General features: G+C 39.8%; 3 protein-coding genes across 7 annotated transcripts; all 3 read right to left on the bottom strand.

Moving 5' to 3' along the window:
• Window positions 1–132: 132 nt before the first annotated feature.
• On the bottom strand, window positions 133–3,130 carry LOC103315425 (speckle-type POZ protein-like). 2 transcript variants are annotated; one of them, XM_008204190.4, is made up of 2 exons: window positions 2,917–3,130; window positions 133–2,507 (listed from the first exon to the last, which is right to left on the bottom strand). In XM_008204190.4, exon 2 carries the CDS (start codon window positions 2,457–2,459, stop codon window positions 1,404–1,406), a length of 1,056 nt encoding a protein of 351 aa, XP_008202412.1. In that variant the 5' UTR covers window positions 2,460–2,507; window positions 2,917–3,130; the 3' UTR covers window positions 133–1,403. The 2 variants fall into 2 exon arrangements, with proteins under 2 accessions (XP_008202412.1, XP_008202411.1); XM_008204189.4 differs by having other exon boundaries at window positions 2,597–3,129.
• Window positions 133–8,458, bottom strand: LOC100119192 (Kv channel-interacting protein 2). 3 transcript variants are annotated; one of them, XM_031932928.2, is made up of 6 exons: window positions 7,617–8,458; window positions 7,317–7,456; window positions 6,943–7,148; window positions 6,585–6,783; window positions 5,134–6,480; window positions 3,729–5,037 (listed from the first exon to the last, which is right to left on the bottom strand). In XM_031932928.2, the coding sequence occupies exons 1-5, from the start codon at window positions 7,744–7,746 to the stop codon at window positions 6,430–6,432; spliced, it is 726 nt and encodes a 241-aa protein (XP_031788788.1). In that variant the 5' UTR covers window positions 7,747–8,458; the 3' UTR covers window positions 3,729–5,037; window positions 5,134–6,429. The 3 variants fall into 3 exon arrangements, with proteins under 3 accessions (XP_031788786.1, XP_031788787.1, XP_031788788.1); XM_031932926.1 differs by lacking the exons at window positions 6,585–6,783; window positions 6,943–7,148; window positions 7,317–7,456; window positions 7,617–8,458 and adding an exon at window positions 133–1,273 and having other exon boundaries at window positions 4,826–5,037; window positions 5,134–6,168; XM_031932927.2 differs by lacking the exons at window positions 6,585–6,783; window positions 6,943–7,148; window positions 7,317–7,456; window positions 7,617–8,458 and having other exon boundaries at window positions 3,727–5,037; window positions 5,134–5,860.
• Window positions 8,459–9,440: 982 nt separating this feature from the next.
• Window positions 9,441–17,162, bottom strand: LOC100119152 (phosphoinositide 3-kinase regulatory subunit 4). Of its 2 annotated transcripts, none has more exons than XM_008204184.4 (15): window positions 16,774–17,162; window positions 16,291–16,471; window positions 15,922–16,220; window positions 15,675–15,859; window positions 14,924–15,606; window positions 14,264–14,572; window positions 13,810–14,193; window positions 13,416–13,739; window positions 13,027–13,353; window positions 12,793–12,949; window positions 12,533–12,670; window positions 12,265–12,457; window positions 11,743–12,179; window positions 11,145–11,475; window positions 9,441–11,065 (listed from the first exon to the last, which is right to left on the bottom strand). In XM_008204184.4, exons 1-15 carry the CDS (start codon window positions 16,863–16,865, stop codon window positions 10,837–10,839), a joined length of 4,269 nt encoding a protein of 1,422 aa, XP_008202406.1. In that variant the 5' UTR covers window positions 16,866–17,162; the 3' UTR covers window positions 9,441–10,836. The 2 variants fall into 2 exon arrangements, with proteins under 2 accessions (XP_008202406.1, XP_001602980.2); XM_001602930.5 differs by having other exon boundaries at window positions 12,533–12,646.
• Between the last annotated feature and the right edge of the window lie 9 nt (window positions 17,163–17,171).

Raw genomic sequence — 17,171 nt, 5'->3', positions numbered from 1 at the left:
CTAATTTATTTATAAAAGAAAACGTATGTACATCTCTTCAAAAGATTGACTAATTTAATAAACTATATAAATTAATTTTCTAGTTTAGTTATAATAATGTATTTGTATGAGAAAAATCAAACAGCAAGATTGTAGAATGTACAAAGTCTAAAGGCTTAAAGCAATTTATTTATATGATCACAGAGTGCCTACATTATTATGATCTTCAGTACTGCCTGTTCATAATTTAAAATTTGTTTTAAAATTGTACAAACAATATCAATAGAATATCAAAAGGGTACAACTTAAACTCTTGTTTGCCATTGTTAATTTTGGAACTTGCAAATGGTATTTATATCTCATATAACTAAAACTAATATCAATTGAGATATATATTTTGCAATGCAAATATCAAGTTATGACAGTTATAAAAATTCAAAAAATACAAAAAAAGGTATATTATAGATAAACTGCTACACAAATAATTTCTTGTATTTGTTTGCTAAACTGCTACACACTCTTAAAATAATTTTGGGAGATAATAATTTAAAGTTAGGCGTATCTATAATAATACTCCCATCCTCAACAATCAATTCAATGGCCTTCATTTTCAGCTCCATCATTTTGACTTTATCAGCAAATAGAAGACAGTTTACAGCACTGTTAATGCTTATATTTTCAATCATTGTTTGTTCGCAGATAATCATCAATCTGTGTAGCGCAAATTTGTTTGCTGCAATTGCGAGATCCTCAATCATATTTTCTATTCCTTTTATCTTTCCAGTGTAGATAAAGCGAATCATTTCCACCAGAACATCATAACTAATGTCATGAACTTCCAAGATGATCTCCTTCCTTTCATTTATCTCAGCATTAAACATTGCAGCAAATACTGAGCTGTTTTTGGCAAGTATGCACTTGTGTGCTCGAATGGTTTTATCTTCTGAAACAAGTGATATATCGCTAAATTTACTGTCGTTTAGAAGATTCTCAAACATGTCGAGCACTTGCAATTGAGATAAAAATGCAGCTACTTCATATTGAGGCAGAATTACCAATTCACAGATTATTACTAAATCACCGCCGGAGTCATTTAACATGCAATTTCGTGGATTGGTAATGAATTCTGTTGATATCCATTTATGATTCCCCCAAGCAGCTTCACCAAATTCAGATTCCTCCAAATTACAATCAACCACCACTTGAGTTCTGTTGTTTAAAATGTTCAAGGTTGCTTCAATTTGCCCTTTGTTCATGGTGCTGTACAAATAGATTGATAAAAAATCTTTATAATCTTCTGTTCTTCCTCTAGGGTATAACATCAGATAACATACTTAACGTGATATTCTAGTTTTACTTTTAATAATGTATATCTTTATGAGCAATCCCTCCTCATTTTCCAATAAAACATTTCTTATCTTCATCTAATCTTTATATTTTTTTGCTAAACCACTACACACTTCTACAACAACATCCATAGGTAGAGTTCTAAAGTTTTCTTGATCAATCGCATTACTACCACTCATAACAACAAACTCAATAGCCATTGCCTTCAGCTCCTTCATTTTGAGTTTGTCGGCAACTAGAAGGGAATTTACAACATTATGTATGCTCAAACATTTTATCATTGCTTCTTCGCAGATAATCATCAATCTGTGTAGCGCAAATTTGTTTGCTGCAATTGCGAGATCCTCAATCATATTTTCTATTCTGTTTACCTTTCCAGTGTAGATAAAGCGAATCATTTCCACCAGAACATCATAACTAATGTCATGAACTTCCAAGATGATCTCCTTCCTTTCATTTATCTCAGCATTAAACATTGCAGCAAATACTGAGCTGCTTTTGGCAAGTATGCACTTGTGCGCTCGAATGGTTTTATCTTCTGAAACAATAACTGTATCCATAAATTTACTGTCGTTTAGGAGACCCTCTAACATGTTGAGCACTTGCAATTGGGATGCAAAAGCATCTTCTCGCTCTTCTACTTCTTTGGTAGGTTTCAATTCGTTTGCATTATATTGAGATGCAACTGTCTGAATCTCACAGATGATCGTCAAACTGCCATTGTCAAGCATTTGATTTTCTGGGTTGCTAATAAATTCTGTTGATATCAATTTGTGAATTCCCCAAGCCGCTTCACCATAGTCAGCTTCCTCCAAGGTACGATCAATGATCACTTGAGCATTTTTGTCCAGAACTTTGAAGTTAGTGATTGCTTCAAATTTTTGTTTGAACTCTGTATATAGGTACAATGATAAGAAGTCTTTGTGTTCTTTTTTTTGTCCTCTAGGGCACAATTTGAAGTGCCATTTTCTTTTTGCAAGAGAAGTTATTGTCGTAAACTTTGGTGATTTAATAATTTTTCCAACCTTTGCTTGATTGCATCGCCTGTCAAAGTTAGGGATATGCCACTTTATTGTGGATGATGTACTATTCACTTCTCCAAGTTTATTAGATTTAAATTTTGTCGGCGCCATTGTCCAGATATGTATGTACTATACATATAGTGCAGCGATGGGTGTGATCTAAACAATGCAAACAAACAAATCCGAATCAGAACAATCCTGCATCATAAGTACCAAGATGACCTGTTATAAGAATCGAGATTAATTGCCTTCATATGATGATATCGAGTATTAAGCGGAAAAATTTTGCGATATACGAAATTGAATGTCCAATCCAACGTGTCTTGTACGCTACATGCACGTTCCCGGCTCCCGCGCAGCAACAGGTTAGTTAGGCTATTCGAACTCTGCGTCGGCGAATAGGAGGGAGAGCCGCGAGTTAGAGGGACGAAAACAAAGACAAAAGACTATGCAAGTCCGTATATTTATGCGCGCCAACAAGACAAAAGCTGATTTGTCAATTTGAAATCGCTTCTATAATTATCGGCGCCGAACTGACGCCGTTATGTATTTAGAGATTGATGGTTACCGCATATACGTGCACCGTCAATGTGACCTTCTGGTTCCGTGACGCTGACGACTGACGAGCCGGTTCCGTAGAACCTATTCGCTGTGAGAGTGTGAGCACATACCGTGGCGCCCTCATTTCGGGAGTACATCCCATGTTAAATCTTATGGGCGAAAAATAGTTCGAGCGGCCGCCATTAGCAATTTCGAGAGTACATCCCATAAGATTAGAATAGACGCCGGGGGCCCGGGGTACCTATTGTACTTATATCTATAGTTATATACCTATACCTACTCACTCGACCTGACAATAAACAGCATTACTATATTACCAAACAAGCCTTATATTTGGTATTGCGCAATTTGAAATTAAGTTTGCGTTTTTATGACCAAAAAAAGTAATACATTGATAATAGCTTTAAATATTCAACAAAATGTGCTATTCAATAGATAATTTACTCGCAATATTCTGTTAAAAAAGATTATATTCACAGTTAGGCAAGGTATTTTGTGACACCACTTCTGTAACTGGAATTTTTTATTGTTGGATTTGGAAGCAGGCCAGTTGGCAGCGTCTATTAATTTGAACATTTAACTAAATGTAAACTCAATTAACTTTATAAATTAATGAATGTAACAGTTGCGAGTGATTACACATAGAGTCATGGATTGTAATTCAGTAAAATTTATTATGGAATTAATTTGAAAAGTCAAAAAGTATTATTAATTTATGTGTATATTAAATGTATGGATCCCTAGAACACAATTTGTACATACTAACCCACAATTGGAATACAAAAAAAAAGTATGGATGGCTTTAAAAGAGCTTATATATATATATATATATATTTTTTTTATTTGTTATTTTTATTGTTACAGTACAATAATTGTTAGTAAATTTTTAGTCAGACAATTATAATAGATACAGGAATACATTGTTATAATATCGAATTTTTGCACACAAAAAATGTACACATACATTTCTCTAAAAGCTAAACAAATTTGATTAACTATTATATTATAACATACTTAACGTGATATTCTAGTTTTACTTTTAATAATGTATATCTTTATGAGCAATCCCTCCTCATTTTCCAATAAAACATTTCTTATCGTCATCTAATGTTTGTTTTTTTTTGCTAAACCACTACACACTTCTACAACAACATCCATAGGTAGAGTTCTAAAGTTTTCTTGATCAATTGCATTACTGCCACTCATAACAACAAACTCAATAGCCATTGCCTTCAGCTCCTTCATTTTGAGTTTGTCGGCAAATAGAAGGGAATTTACAAAATTATGTATGCTCAAACATTTTATCATTGCTTGTTCGCAGATAATCATCAATCTGTGTAGTGCAAATTTGTTTGCTGCAATCGCGAGATCCTCAATCATATTTTCTATTCCGTTTATCTTTCCAGTGTAGATAAAGCGAATCATTTCTACCAGAACATCATAACTAATGTCATGAACTTCTAAGATGATCTCCTTCCTTTCATTCGACTCAGCATCAAACATTGCAGCAAATACTGAGCTGTTTTTGGCAAGTATGCACTTGTGTGCTCGAATGGTTTTATCTTCTGAAACAAGTGATATATCGCTAAATTTACTGTCGTTTAGAAGATTCTCAAACATGTCGAGCACTTGCAATTGAGATAAAAATGCAGCTACTTCATATTGAGGCAGAATTACCAATTCACAGATTATTACTAAATCACCGCTGGCGTTATTTAACATGCAATTTCGTGGATTGGTAATGAATTCTGTTGATATCAATTTATGATTCCCCCAAGTAGCCTCATCAAATTCAGATTCCTCCAAATTACAATCAACCACCACTTGAGTTCTGTTGTTTAAAATGTTCAAGGTTGCTTCAATTTGCCCTTTGTTCATGGTGCTGTACAAATAGATTGATAAAAAATCTTTATAATCTTCTGTTCTTCCTCTAGGGTATAACATCAGATACCACTGAACATCTCTTTTTTCAAGTGAAGTTGTAAACAACGGCGATTTTAAAGCGTCCCCAACGTTCGCTTGACTGCAACTCTTTTTAAATTTATGGATATGCCACTTGATTTTTGATGTGAGAGTTTGTACTTGCCCAAGAATATTAGATTTCGTCGTGGGAGCCATGTTTCATTACCTATACACAGGTTTAAGAGTACACAGAATAAAACTGAATAAATCAGTATCAAAACAATCGAGCTTCCTACTCATTAATTATACCGAGATATATTACCTTTATGATGACAGCGAGTACTTATTTAGAAATATTGCAAAATATTCCGATGCATGTACGAAATGGAACGTCTAATTCGAACTCTGCAATTAGTCTGCATTGACAAAGGGAGAGAAACCTGCGAGAGCGAGAGAGAGCTTGAACAAAGACTGCAGCATGCGGGGACTCGTCGAGAGTCGGGAGTGTATACTTAATACACGCTTATTGGTCGATCCGAAATCGCTTCCGCGAAGCGCCAAACCGGCGTTACACGGCGTACCTATTGCCCTGACGTCTCGTGGCGAGCAGTGGAACTATATGACGGGTCCATCAGCCCATGATGCAGTCGATTCGATCGTCGATGTACTAAGTACTTAGTCGATCAGCCAAACAAGCTACGTTGATAATATCACGTACTACATCAAAGATTTTTGGCTTAAAATATATAACATGTAGTACGCTTTCACGATTGTCCGGCATCGATTGTCAAATTTCATAAGTCAATTTTTCATTGTATACTTTTGTGTGCCTCTTTGTATGATACACGTAAACGTCGTCTATAAGCACACTGCACTTATGATTGCCAAGTGTTTTTGTAAACTTCTGTAAGATCCGTAATATACGACCCCTTTTATTTTACATTTTTGGCAATGGAATTTCCAGATATATATAATTATACTATTTATGTTACAATCGCATCAAACGCCTTTCAGATAGTATGAATTTTCCGTAAATCCTTTACCTGTGTCGCAAGTTTCACGTTTATCGAAATCCATGATATTTATATTTATATATATATATCACTGACACAGCCGCGCATCTTCTAAACTTCTTGGATTAGTTAATTAACTATTAGTAACGTATTTCACGTGGCCAATAACTTACCCTTTTTGACCGCATCAGAGCTGACTCGGAAAAAGATGCATTCGCACGTCATCCGCCGCATGCTCAACAGTGAAAACAGCCACGTTTTATTTAATTAAGTATAATCTTCAAATTTAGTCGAAATTATTGCGGCGCGTTCGAATTTTCAGAGAGACGCGACGATTTACACATTACTAATTTACAATTCTAATGTAAAACTGGCTTTCAAAAAAAATTCAAAATTATCGGTTGAATTGTACATTAAAGATAATAAATCGAAATTTATTTGTACGACTATGCGTCTATTTTAAAGAATGCGTGTAATTTATAAGAGCTATCACTTTGCATTTATTTACAAGAATAAACAAACTAAAAAGTATACATCTCTTCACTAAGGAAGCAGCCAATGCGCCTCGTACAGGTATTACAAGTGGCCTAATAAGATATTCTAATTTAATACTGCATATTATCAAATACAGAAAGTTGGTTATAAATAAGTTGATCCTGCAAAAGTAAAAGAGTCGATTATTCAGATCACAGAATGACAATGGAAAGTTGCGCGTATACTTGCGAATACAGTGAGAACTGCAGTACATCGAATATCTTACATTTTTGCAACAATCCAGAAATTCGTCCCGCGAAATAACGCCATCCCGATTGAGGTCCATTTTCTCGAAAAGCCGGTTGACGTGTCTTTCGACGGCGCAATCGATGACCTGTGCGCTTCTGACCATCTCGTATATCGCCGAGACACCTGTCGTCATCTCGCGCCTCGTAATGCAGCCGTCGCCGTTGAGATCGTACAGTCTGGCGGTGCATACAGTGTGTATAGGAAAAAGATTGTCGGACGATGCGCATAGGGCCAATTAGGGCGAAAAAATGAATGAGCGAGGTCGAGCTCTTGGATGAGAAGGCAGCGAGTACAAAGTAGCTATATTGAAAAGGAGCGCGGAGGTGCTTACTGACCGAAAAATCCAGGAGAGCCTCTGATCGGCGCTGCCCTTGACGATCGAGGCCAGCCCGGTGAGGAGATCGCCGAAGCTCACGAAGCCGTCCTTGTCCTCGTCAAAGTTGTTGAAGACTATTTCCGCGTACTTGCGCGAGTCGCCCAGGGGGAAGAGCTTCGCGTAGGCCGGCGTCAGGTCCTTCGTCGTGGCCACCCCGTTCGGACACTGCACTAGGATCGGTGCATTAGATATATGCAATGAGGGCATCGGGCAGACGTGGCGGGAGGCTTCCACAAGAATCCCGGTAGACGTAAGGATCAGGGACGAGCCCAAGAACCCTGCGGGCTGTATATATAGCGGGGGGTGCGGAAGAGTATATATAACGACGCGAACCTGCTGCTTGAAGGCCCGGTAGAGCCTGCGAACCTCCTCGCGGCTGAACCCGGTGCGGCAGGTGAGCGAGGCGAGGTTCTCCCTGGGCAGCCGCAGCAGCCGCCTGGCCATCTCCTCCTCCTCCTCCTCGTGCGACTCCTCTGCAACAGCGCAGAAATATAATGGGCGGAGTCGTTCCCGAATTAACCGAGAAATTGGGTTTCTAGCGGTGCAGCCGGAAGCTATCATTCAGCGACTGGCCGCGAGCGTCTGTGGCTGTGCGCCTGTGCACGCGATTACTTACACACGCGCGATACTCACCGGTCATCCGCTGTATGCTCCGCTTGACTTTGCTGATGCTCCGGCGCATTTTGCGCGACAGCTGGCTCGGCTGGTGCAGCCGCTGCAGAGCCCCGCGCCCGCTCATCGCCTCTTCGCACTCGGACTGCATCTCGGCGCTCGCGCGCCTACTTCCCCGCAGCTGCGTGCTATATCTTTAAAACTGTGACAAACAAGTGCCGCTGATAAGGAGCGGCGCGCCGCGCCAGCTCTCAATGACGGCAGCAGCCCTTTCAAACTTGAAGGGATTTAACAAACGCTCGGCGAACGTCGATGCGAGCCCGAAGACGCGCGCAAAAGCACTGAGCCAGCTCTCTCGACTCTCGAGTCTCGGCCGAGTCCCTTCTATACGCGACTCCGCGCGCGCAATTGTCGCTCTGGCCTCGTCGCCCGCCGACTCGTCTCGATGAGCCTGACGCACTCGGGCGATGCGATTCAAAATTCGATCATCCCTATATTATGTGATTTTTCGCGAGTTTTCCATAGCTGGTCGCGCATCGAACAAGTCCACGCGGAAGGACGAGCTATTTATAAACGATTTAGCGCATAAGTAACTCAGCCCGTCGGACCTGTACGCACACGAGAAAACGATCGAGAAGCAAACGCCTCACTGCGAAAGCATCTCACCGGCGATTGATGAGCCGCCGCATCTCCGCAGGATGCTCGAGCTTTTTTCTACGTACCGCCAGCCATTCCCCGACGATGTTTACGTTACGTCTCGACATTTGAATTCGCGCGTGGTGCGCGTAAACGCGGTAGCTTCTATTTCGAGGGACGTAAATTGCTTAACGGCCCCCTCTGCGCTTCTAACGACTATTGCGCTAATGAGGAAATTCCGCTATTAATCGGCGAAATATCATTGGAAAACGCGCGGCCCACAATTGTATTTCGGTATTTTTAGCGGCTGTTACGATCCAATCGTAACAGCCATCATCGTAACGGCTTTCGTCGCCGCGCGTTTTTACCGCAATTAAACGGAAATAATGACCGGGTTCGAGAGGCATGCTGGCATGCAGCGACGCGTGACTTGTTGAGTATGAATTTTTCGCGGATCTTCTCGCTCCGATCGACGCTTTTGCGCGGACAAAGGCGCCACGGTAGGCGAGAATAAAAATAGAGCTTGCAAGCTCCAATCTTTCGCGAATTTTATCGAGAGTGACGGCTTTACGGCGAGCTTCGCAGTTCGTTTGGAAATCCGAAGCTAAACAGGCGCGTTTGGTTTTTTCCGCGCAGCAGTAAAATTTTTAATGCGACTTTACGATCAGCAAGTGAAAAGCTTTGCTTTACGACACCGTACGAATAACAGCAAGAAATATCCATTCGACGGATCGCGCGATGAAAAAAAATTTTTAATAAATCACGAGCCAAACAGCTGTGCAACGTTTATTGCTGTTCGACGTGCATGGTAAACGCAAGGCTTTTGAAATCGATTGTTATGATACGCGGCTGCTGCCTACTTACACTTACAGCCGACTGACGTACGTTTTTGGGACGCGCGCGCGCGCGCGTAATAACATTACGGCGGATCGACGCGGAAAGGAAATTCGAAACCATCTAATATAGAGGGGGAGTCAGAAAGCGAGAAGGAAATTCCCAGCTCTATGAGATAAATCTCGATCCCCCGTATACTACTTACGCATTTTCTCCGGTTACGCGCCCTCGCTTATAGGCCACTGATTTTTGGCCTCGCTTGCCAACTTTTGATGGAATTACGGACACTCTTTGTTTTTGCTTCGCTTTCTCTCTGACATCGCTCCTCGAAGTTACTGTTCTTTCGAATTAAATACATTAAAAGGCTCATCGTTCTACGGTGTGAAAAATAACGATTTATTATAACAATGTCTGTATACAATATGTCGCGGAATTGGTCGTGAGTATATGCATTATCAGTCAAAACGACGTATTCTTACAGAGACCAATTTGCACGATGATTACTATATTCTTAAAAGTCACTAGCGTTCTTTATCTGCACATCGTCACATACAAAGTATACGCGTCAACTATACTTTTGCATCACATGCTTGTAAATACATTTCTATGTAAAATCTCTAAATTCCATTCTCATCAAGAACTTACATTTTCTCCATTATTATATGTACAACTAGAATTATATATTGCAGAACAATTGTTTTGTAGTTACCAAACTTTTAGACATGCAATTACTTTCAAAACCATTTGTCGCTTTTAGTTTTGCTTTTTCATGAATGTCATATATGTAGTCATAAAAACTTTCCATGAACGTTACTCAATCGTATCACCTCGCTTCACATTTGCAACGAAAATAAAAAATTATACGGATTCTCAAATTTACAAGTATTCCGTAAAAATCAACGTAGCTATAAATCACATGAATCATTTCAACAATTCTAATCAACAAGCGTTATTTACAGATTTACATGCTCCGAGTAAATCAAAAAATTTTAAAAGTAATTATATGTGTACTTATAGTTAATCCCTACCCTTGATCCAGTCATGCTGTATGTACAAAAATAACTTTTTTTACAATATTTATACATACTAGAATTATTTGTTCAAAAGCATACGATAAGTCAGTATCGAGCTTTAAACAACGTCACCTACATATGTAAATCTTTGTATAACGTATCTTTTACATACTTATATTACTTACACATCGTAATCACAGCATTATACGTAACACGAATTCAAGTGGCGGATGCGCTACCGCGAATGTCTGTTACGATCTATCTACGCCTCTGTCTCATTTTGGAGATTAATACGTCCATCTGAGACTGTACATGATCGTAGGCAAACCTCATTTTAACAAATACCGTGTAATGAACCTATATCCTACTCAATTTCAATTATAAAACAGTCATTGCGGGCAATGAGAGTCTTTGCAGCTAATTACTCACGGTTAGCGTGTTGACATTTAACCAGGTGATGTACTGCAAATTTAAACAGAATATACAATGCTGGTTAAAGAATCGACTATGAAGATGCTGTATTTGAGCAGATCCAACATTGGACTTGTGAAATATATCAAAATTTTCTTTACAAATGATGAGTCTACGTCTTACCTCCAGACCTCAAAATAGTATCGTATAATTTTAACTTCTACGTAGTTGTTCTCAAATGCAGCATTTTGAGTCACAACATTTCACAAAAATTAAGATTAAAAAAATATGCGATCTTCATATGACAATGCCCAGTCCGCAGACGTACGCGCAGAGGTAAGAGTGCATCACTTCCAAACTTGAACGAGGCCATCGGTGCTGCCTGTGAGTATGCAAGTATTGGACATGGCCACTGCGGAGATAGTATCGTGATGACCTGGGTGCGGCATTTCGGGACCCGGGCCACCTTCCTCAATACCTCGACTTCGCATGCTCGAGCTGCCTGACGAACTTGGACCGCTCGTTCCACCGGCTAGCACCTCCTGCACTACATTTGTACCATCTATCAGCCGTTGCCTGTTTGGATTTGAAAACTCATTAGTAACAGATGTGGGTTAGTCGAAAAACATCAGTGATGAAGGAACAAAGAGCTTACTCGTAAGCCAACGAATTGAGTGTTAACGAATCATTAGCAGCCGGCAGGACGACGTAGGACTCGTTAGGTGCATGCAGATTCCAAAATCTTAGTCTCATGTCGGAACCACTTGCAAGTAAGAAGCCCGAACGATCTATACAAGCAGAATGCATTGCACAGACACTATGCCCGCCCTGTGAATGACTGAGAGGAGGTGCACTCGAGGCCCAAAGCACCATCTGCCGAAAGCCCGTCTCCAAATTCCACATAGATATTTCATTGTTGCCCTGAACCGCTGATATTATCCAAGAATGTTCCGTTGGGTGGGTTATTACTTTTCTGACTCGTGCTCCTGCAATTAAAATTTTATTGTATTTAAATTAAGGAATTATACTTTTACTGAGATGATGCTATTTCAAAACTTATTTATACTGGCTATATCTCTGATAATTGAGACAAGAGCTCGATATTGATATTTTTTAAATGAAAGAGCAATGAACACGTGCACATGTAAACTAAGCGGCGGTAAAACACAAAGAACGGAACAATTGACAGAAATCGATTTTTCATCTTCAACGGAACTACAATTATTCAAAATAAAATTGTAAATTAATCTCACCTGTTGGATGTTTAATATTACTGATCGGCAGCTGAAATCTCAAATCCCAGCATATATGCACTCCAGAACTAGTACCAAGAGTGAGCCATTGCTGATAATTGTTGATACAAAAAGACGTAATAACACCATGCTTCAAGTCATTTTCGAGTCTCCAAGCGGTTCCAGGACACCTGAGATCCCAACCGATCAAGGAACCGTAAAGTGTTGCGTAGACGAGAACGGATTGCGATCCTGAGTCCAGATATTGCAGATCTACTGCACAGCCCTCTTCTTGCATGTCCAACTGTCTCGAATACAGTACGTTCATCTTACTAGAGTTGGATTCAATTCTCAATACGAACACCGTTCCAGACTGGCTAGCTGTACTTGCCAGTGATTGGCCCTGTTCACAAACAACCAGACCCACTAACGGTCCTCCTCTATGCATGTATGTTTGTCTGTAAATATAATTTTATTTTTAACTCGATATATTTGAATAAAAAATAATAAAAATAAATGATAATGTTATGGGCGAATAATAACCTTGATCGATTAGCTAAGTTTCTTCCTTCCATTTTACTAGCATCCCAAATTTTTATGCAACTGTCAGCAGAACTGCTAGCAAATAGACTAGTGTCTGGCACCGAAACCAATCTATTAACGGCAGCTCTGTGCTCGTGAAGATAAGCTATAAGAACTCCACGAGGTCTCCAACCACTAGGCAGTAGTCTTGAACCTTCAATGACAAAATAACAATTTTAATTTTCTGAAATTTTTAATGTATGGAAAGAGATGATAGAAATATACGAACCAGCTTGCCACGCAATATTATCAGCCCAGTGTTGAGCCCTAACGGCTGATGCATGTTGCTCCTGCTTTCTGTAACTGAGCTGCCTGAGTTCTAACCGACAAGGCGCGCATCTATCTGCAAAACCATAAAGTGTTGCGACTGTCGCAAATCGTTAATTGTTTATATCTCACCATGCATACATATGAGAGCGAAGCGAGCTAAATGCATTGGGAAAACATGAATAGCAAAATTTAGCAAATCATTGGAACAGCCTTACTTACACTGGATGTAGGACCTTTCGTGAAGAGAGTGATCATTGATACTGTTCGTAGTGTCAGACAAACTATGCTGCGGAGATAAATGAATATCGCCTCCGTGAATACTCTGACTAGGACTGCCTCCGCTTGTTGACATGTCGGAAATTTTTACTGCCGAATGCTGAAAATTAAAAAGCTATCATTAATATTGATTCGAAAATATATTGGCTTTTTAGTTGAAAAGATTATGAAAACTACTTGAATATTATCATGAGCCGCAAACATAGTGCGCCACTCTTGATTCATCGAGGCGTAGGTAGCAGTGCTGTCGGACGTTCTGCGGTCCAACTTTTTGAACGATGGAAGCCCTATGTCGCTCTTGGTATCGGGATAGAGAACGACTACGTGGTGACTAATTTTATGCTTCAATGGTCCGAGTTCGAGTTTACCGTCGACCGGAGACGGCTGTTGCTTCGACTCAGCCGACTGCCGATACTTGTTGATTTTCAATAAGTGTGGCTTCATTACGAGCAGCTGATCTTCTACGGTTTCAGTCATTGTTTCTGAACTTAGGCGTCTAAAGAGCTGAAATTTGATTTAGTTATATTAGTTTAGCTGGTATTTTTTCATTTCTAGTTAATACTTACATTACGCAAAGCTGTGCTCATATCGTTGTACTGGGGAACAATTCCCGTAACAGCCTTGGCCCTAGCAACTTGTCTCTGCTCGAAAACGTGGAAAAGTTCTTCGATGTCGTTATATTTTATCACAGAATCGAGAACAACACGAGGTATCGGTGTAACTAATGCTTCTAACAATAAGACTTCCTTTTCTATCTGTATAAGCGGATGCTTCAAGTATGGCTGTATCATTGGTTGAACCTTACACTGCACGTCGACTATGTTGAGAGTTCGCGCGGCTGCTGATATGAATCCTACAGTTGCGTGCCTTATCCATAAATTAGGATGAACCTTGAGTGAAAAATTTGTATTAATTTTAGATGCTTAAATGATTGTATAGAAAATTTACTTGAAAACTTACTAAAAATACAACAGTCTCAGAAAGCAATTGATACAAAGCAGATTTATGTAAGAGGCCAAGTTCCGTCAAAGTTGCCATCGCGCTAATAGCTTTTGTAGTCACAAACTCTTCTGGGTCTGTCAGTCCCTGTTGAAGTAGAGGCATCAGTATAGGACTACAATGCCAGCCTACGTACGCAGCCACATCAACGATGCATTCAAAAAAGGAACCTCGCAGTTGCTTGTCCTCTTTGTCATTTAAAAACGTGATTACGTGACTGAGTAAAACATCGTTAGCTTTCTGTTTGCCGAAAAATACGCAAAGCTTATTGATACCGTTCTCCATTAGAGTTTGTTTGACTAAATTTTGTTGATCCGTGAGCAACATTGAAACTGATTGCTGAACCTGCAAGAAATGTTGAAAATCATCAGAAACGATGTTACATTGCCGATTGTTAGAATCGTATTTTAAGTACCATTTCATGCAAAGCCTGAAGTTCGCTGTCATAACTCGGCCTCTGCGTCTCTTTATTTTCTACCGTCGACAAATGAGAGTTTTCTAGGTATCGAAGTGCAATGTGAGCTAAGTGAGCGATATTCTCAGCGTAGGCAGCTCTAACGATCACCGCCTCGTCTTGTGTGAGGTGGGCTAGCCCTGGCAGTATGTATTCCGGGAAAATGTTGACATCCGAGGGCGGGATCGTCTTTACGAGATAAAGACACTTTGTTAAAGTGTGTATGGCTGACACTCGCACTCTTGGCGCAGGATCGTGAACCAAATGAAACTGAAATAATACATACGTTATTCAATATTATAAATTCAATTTCAACTTGTAAAAAATGCTAAATAATAATAATAAATATTAATGCGATATTTTCATTAAATTCAATAATACATTTTATGGAATATGCATAAGCTCTATTTCGGCCTAAAGTTAATTAGAAGTGCGAAAGATAAGTCAAATATCCGATAACGCGATACTCTAGCTATCTTTATAACTTCCTCTAAACAGAGAATACGTTGCGCGATTACACACGACGTTGAATAAAAAAATTATTTAATTTTATACATTTTTTTTAAGAATAAAATATTATTTTGAATAGTAATTTTTCAAATGATATGGATAGATACTTACAATATATGGTAAAATCCTATCTAGAATAGTTTCGTCCGACGTATTTTCGGCCAACTCGAGCAGAATTTCTAAGCTTTGCAGTTTAGATTGCGAATGATGCAGTCCTCGAATACACGACGTAACAAGCTGCGTGATAATGACAAGTCCCTCCTCGGTGTCCACATTTTCCACAGCTGCTTTGCTTTCCTTTACTTCTTCTTTTTCTTCATCAGCTGGAGAATCTAATGAGTCCAATTTTGGAGCATCTTTAATGTCTAGCTCGATCTTTTCCAAGCTTTGATCGCTGTCATTCTCGATCACCGTATTTTCTTCACTGTGACCAGACGGTTGTTTCGACAACTCTGTGCTCTTTTCGCATTTCGACTTTGACATTTCGACGCTCTGCCGTCTCTCCTGGATTTCCTCGTGAAACATGCTGGTAATATTACCGATGTCTTTTTTCAGTCTACTGATCTTTTCATCGGGTGAGAGGATCGGCGCTGCCGAGAAGATCTGCATGTACGACTGTAGAAATCCATAAAAATATTCTGGAAACACTTTGCCTCGTGCCTGTGACAAATACAATTCAGCGCTCTTGCGATTCGACGGATTTTTCTCGATCATCGAGGCCAAGATTTCTCGAATGCCTTCGTCTTCTATATTATCAAGGTGCTTGCTTGCAGAGTAGTCGCCGTTTCTATAAGCTGTAAATGAAAATTCCTAAAATCGAATCAAAATTTTAAATGGAAAAAAAAATTAAAAATCTATTTACCTAAAAGTTGAGAGAAATCGAAAGGCGGGTGGCCTTCATTGTACAATTCAGTCAAAGCACAACCGGCCGAAAAAATATCCATCATGGGATGCAAATCTCCTGTTTTAAGTTCTTGAAAGAGCAGGGTATTGTTGGGTTCTGAAGTCAACGTTTTAACAAATCTCTCTGGTGCAATGTAGCATGTTCTAAAAAGAAAATCGAATAAGTAAACATTTAATGTTCTGATTTAGACACTTTATCAACTTACCTTCTTCTAGATGTATCAAAAAAGTATGAAAAATCTGCAGGATTATCCTCTGGCAGATAAGTTGGCTTAAAGCTTGCAAAGTCTGTTAGTAAAACCCAGTTCCAGCTGGTTATCATTATGTTTTCGAGTTTAATATCCCCATGACAGACACCAAACTTGTGCGCTTGGTGCAAGGCGTACAATACTTGAAATGTGATCCATTTCTTTTCTATGCTCGACAAAAATGGCCTCGTACTTATACGATCATACAACGAGTACTTGACATACTCTCTCATAATAAAACCTGCTTTCTCTGTCAGCTGTGAAAATTGTATGAAGCATTTAATAGATGAACAAAGGACAAGTCAATGTTTTCAAGCATAAACTCACTATCATCCGCTGGAACGGTAAACAGTTAACTGCAGAGGCTAACTTGGATCTTATTTCTTCCAATTTATCCTTATACGTTGACAAAGGCAGGGTGGGATCATGGATCGCGAAGACCTTTACTACAATTAGACCTTCTTGACTGCGAGCTCTGGCTACCTTGAAAAATCTTGTGCTTCCCAGGCTAAATTGAAAAAAATAAATATGCAGGTTTGCATTAATTCTGCGTAATGCAAACGTCAATTATATGAAGCAAGAAAGCGAGCAAAGAATCCCTCATTAAAAAAATCATATGCATCTGAATGAGATGCTGAGGCACTGATTTTAGAAAATATTTGGATTCGATTGTTGCAAAGCAGCTGTCAGATTTCTGGTAAGTCATTATAACTCATAATTGTAAATACTTATATCATCATGCAAAGCTGCAGCCCAGATTGCAAGTTTCCAAGCAGATCACATAAGTAGAGCAACTAAGCAAGATCTCACCTAACATCGAATCTCAGATCGCTGTGATCGGTGAGATAATGCTCGACGGGGAATATCTGACTCGGCGCTATTCCCACCAGCTGATTGCCCATGGTGCCGTCGAAGCGTCCCGCACTGTCGCTTTGCCCTCGTCGTCGTCCGCTGGTCCAGCGAGTCCAGTCCTTGCTCCGCCTCCCGGGATGGAAAGCGGCAACACTAGTTATCGACACGGCGACTCCCGCAACGCTGTCGCATTATCCTCGAGAGCAGCATCGGCCAGGAAATCGAGGACGACAGTATGTGGAGAGATAAGGAGAGAGATAGTGTGTATAGTCGCGGAATAGGGGGGAGATGAAAAAAGTGAGGTTAGGGCGTCAGCTGTGCGAAGCTAGGCGCATAAAGAGCTCACTGAACTGACG

Source organism: Nasonia vitripennis, chromosome 5, assembly GCF_009193385.2.
Source record: "Nasonia vitripennis strain AsymCx chromosome 5, Nvit_psr_1.1, whole genome shotgun sequence".
NCBI lineage: Eukaryota > Metazoa > Arthropoda > Insecta > Hymenoptera > Pteromalidae > Nasonia > Nasonia vitripennis.
Note: the sequence above shows the minus strand (reverse complement) of the source record. Positions and strands in the feature narration are given on the sequence as shown.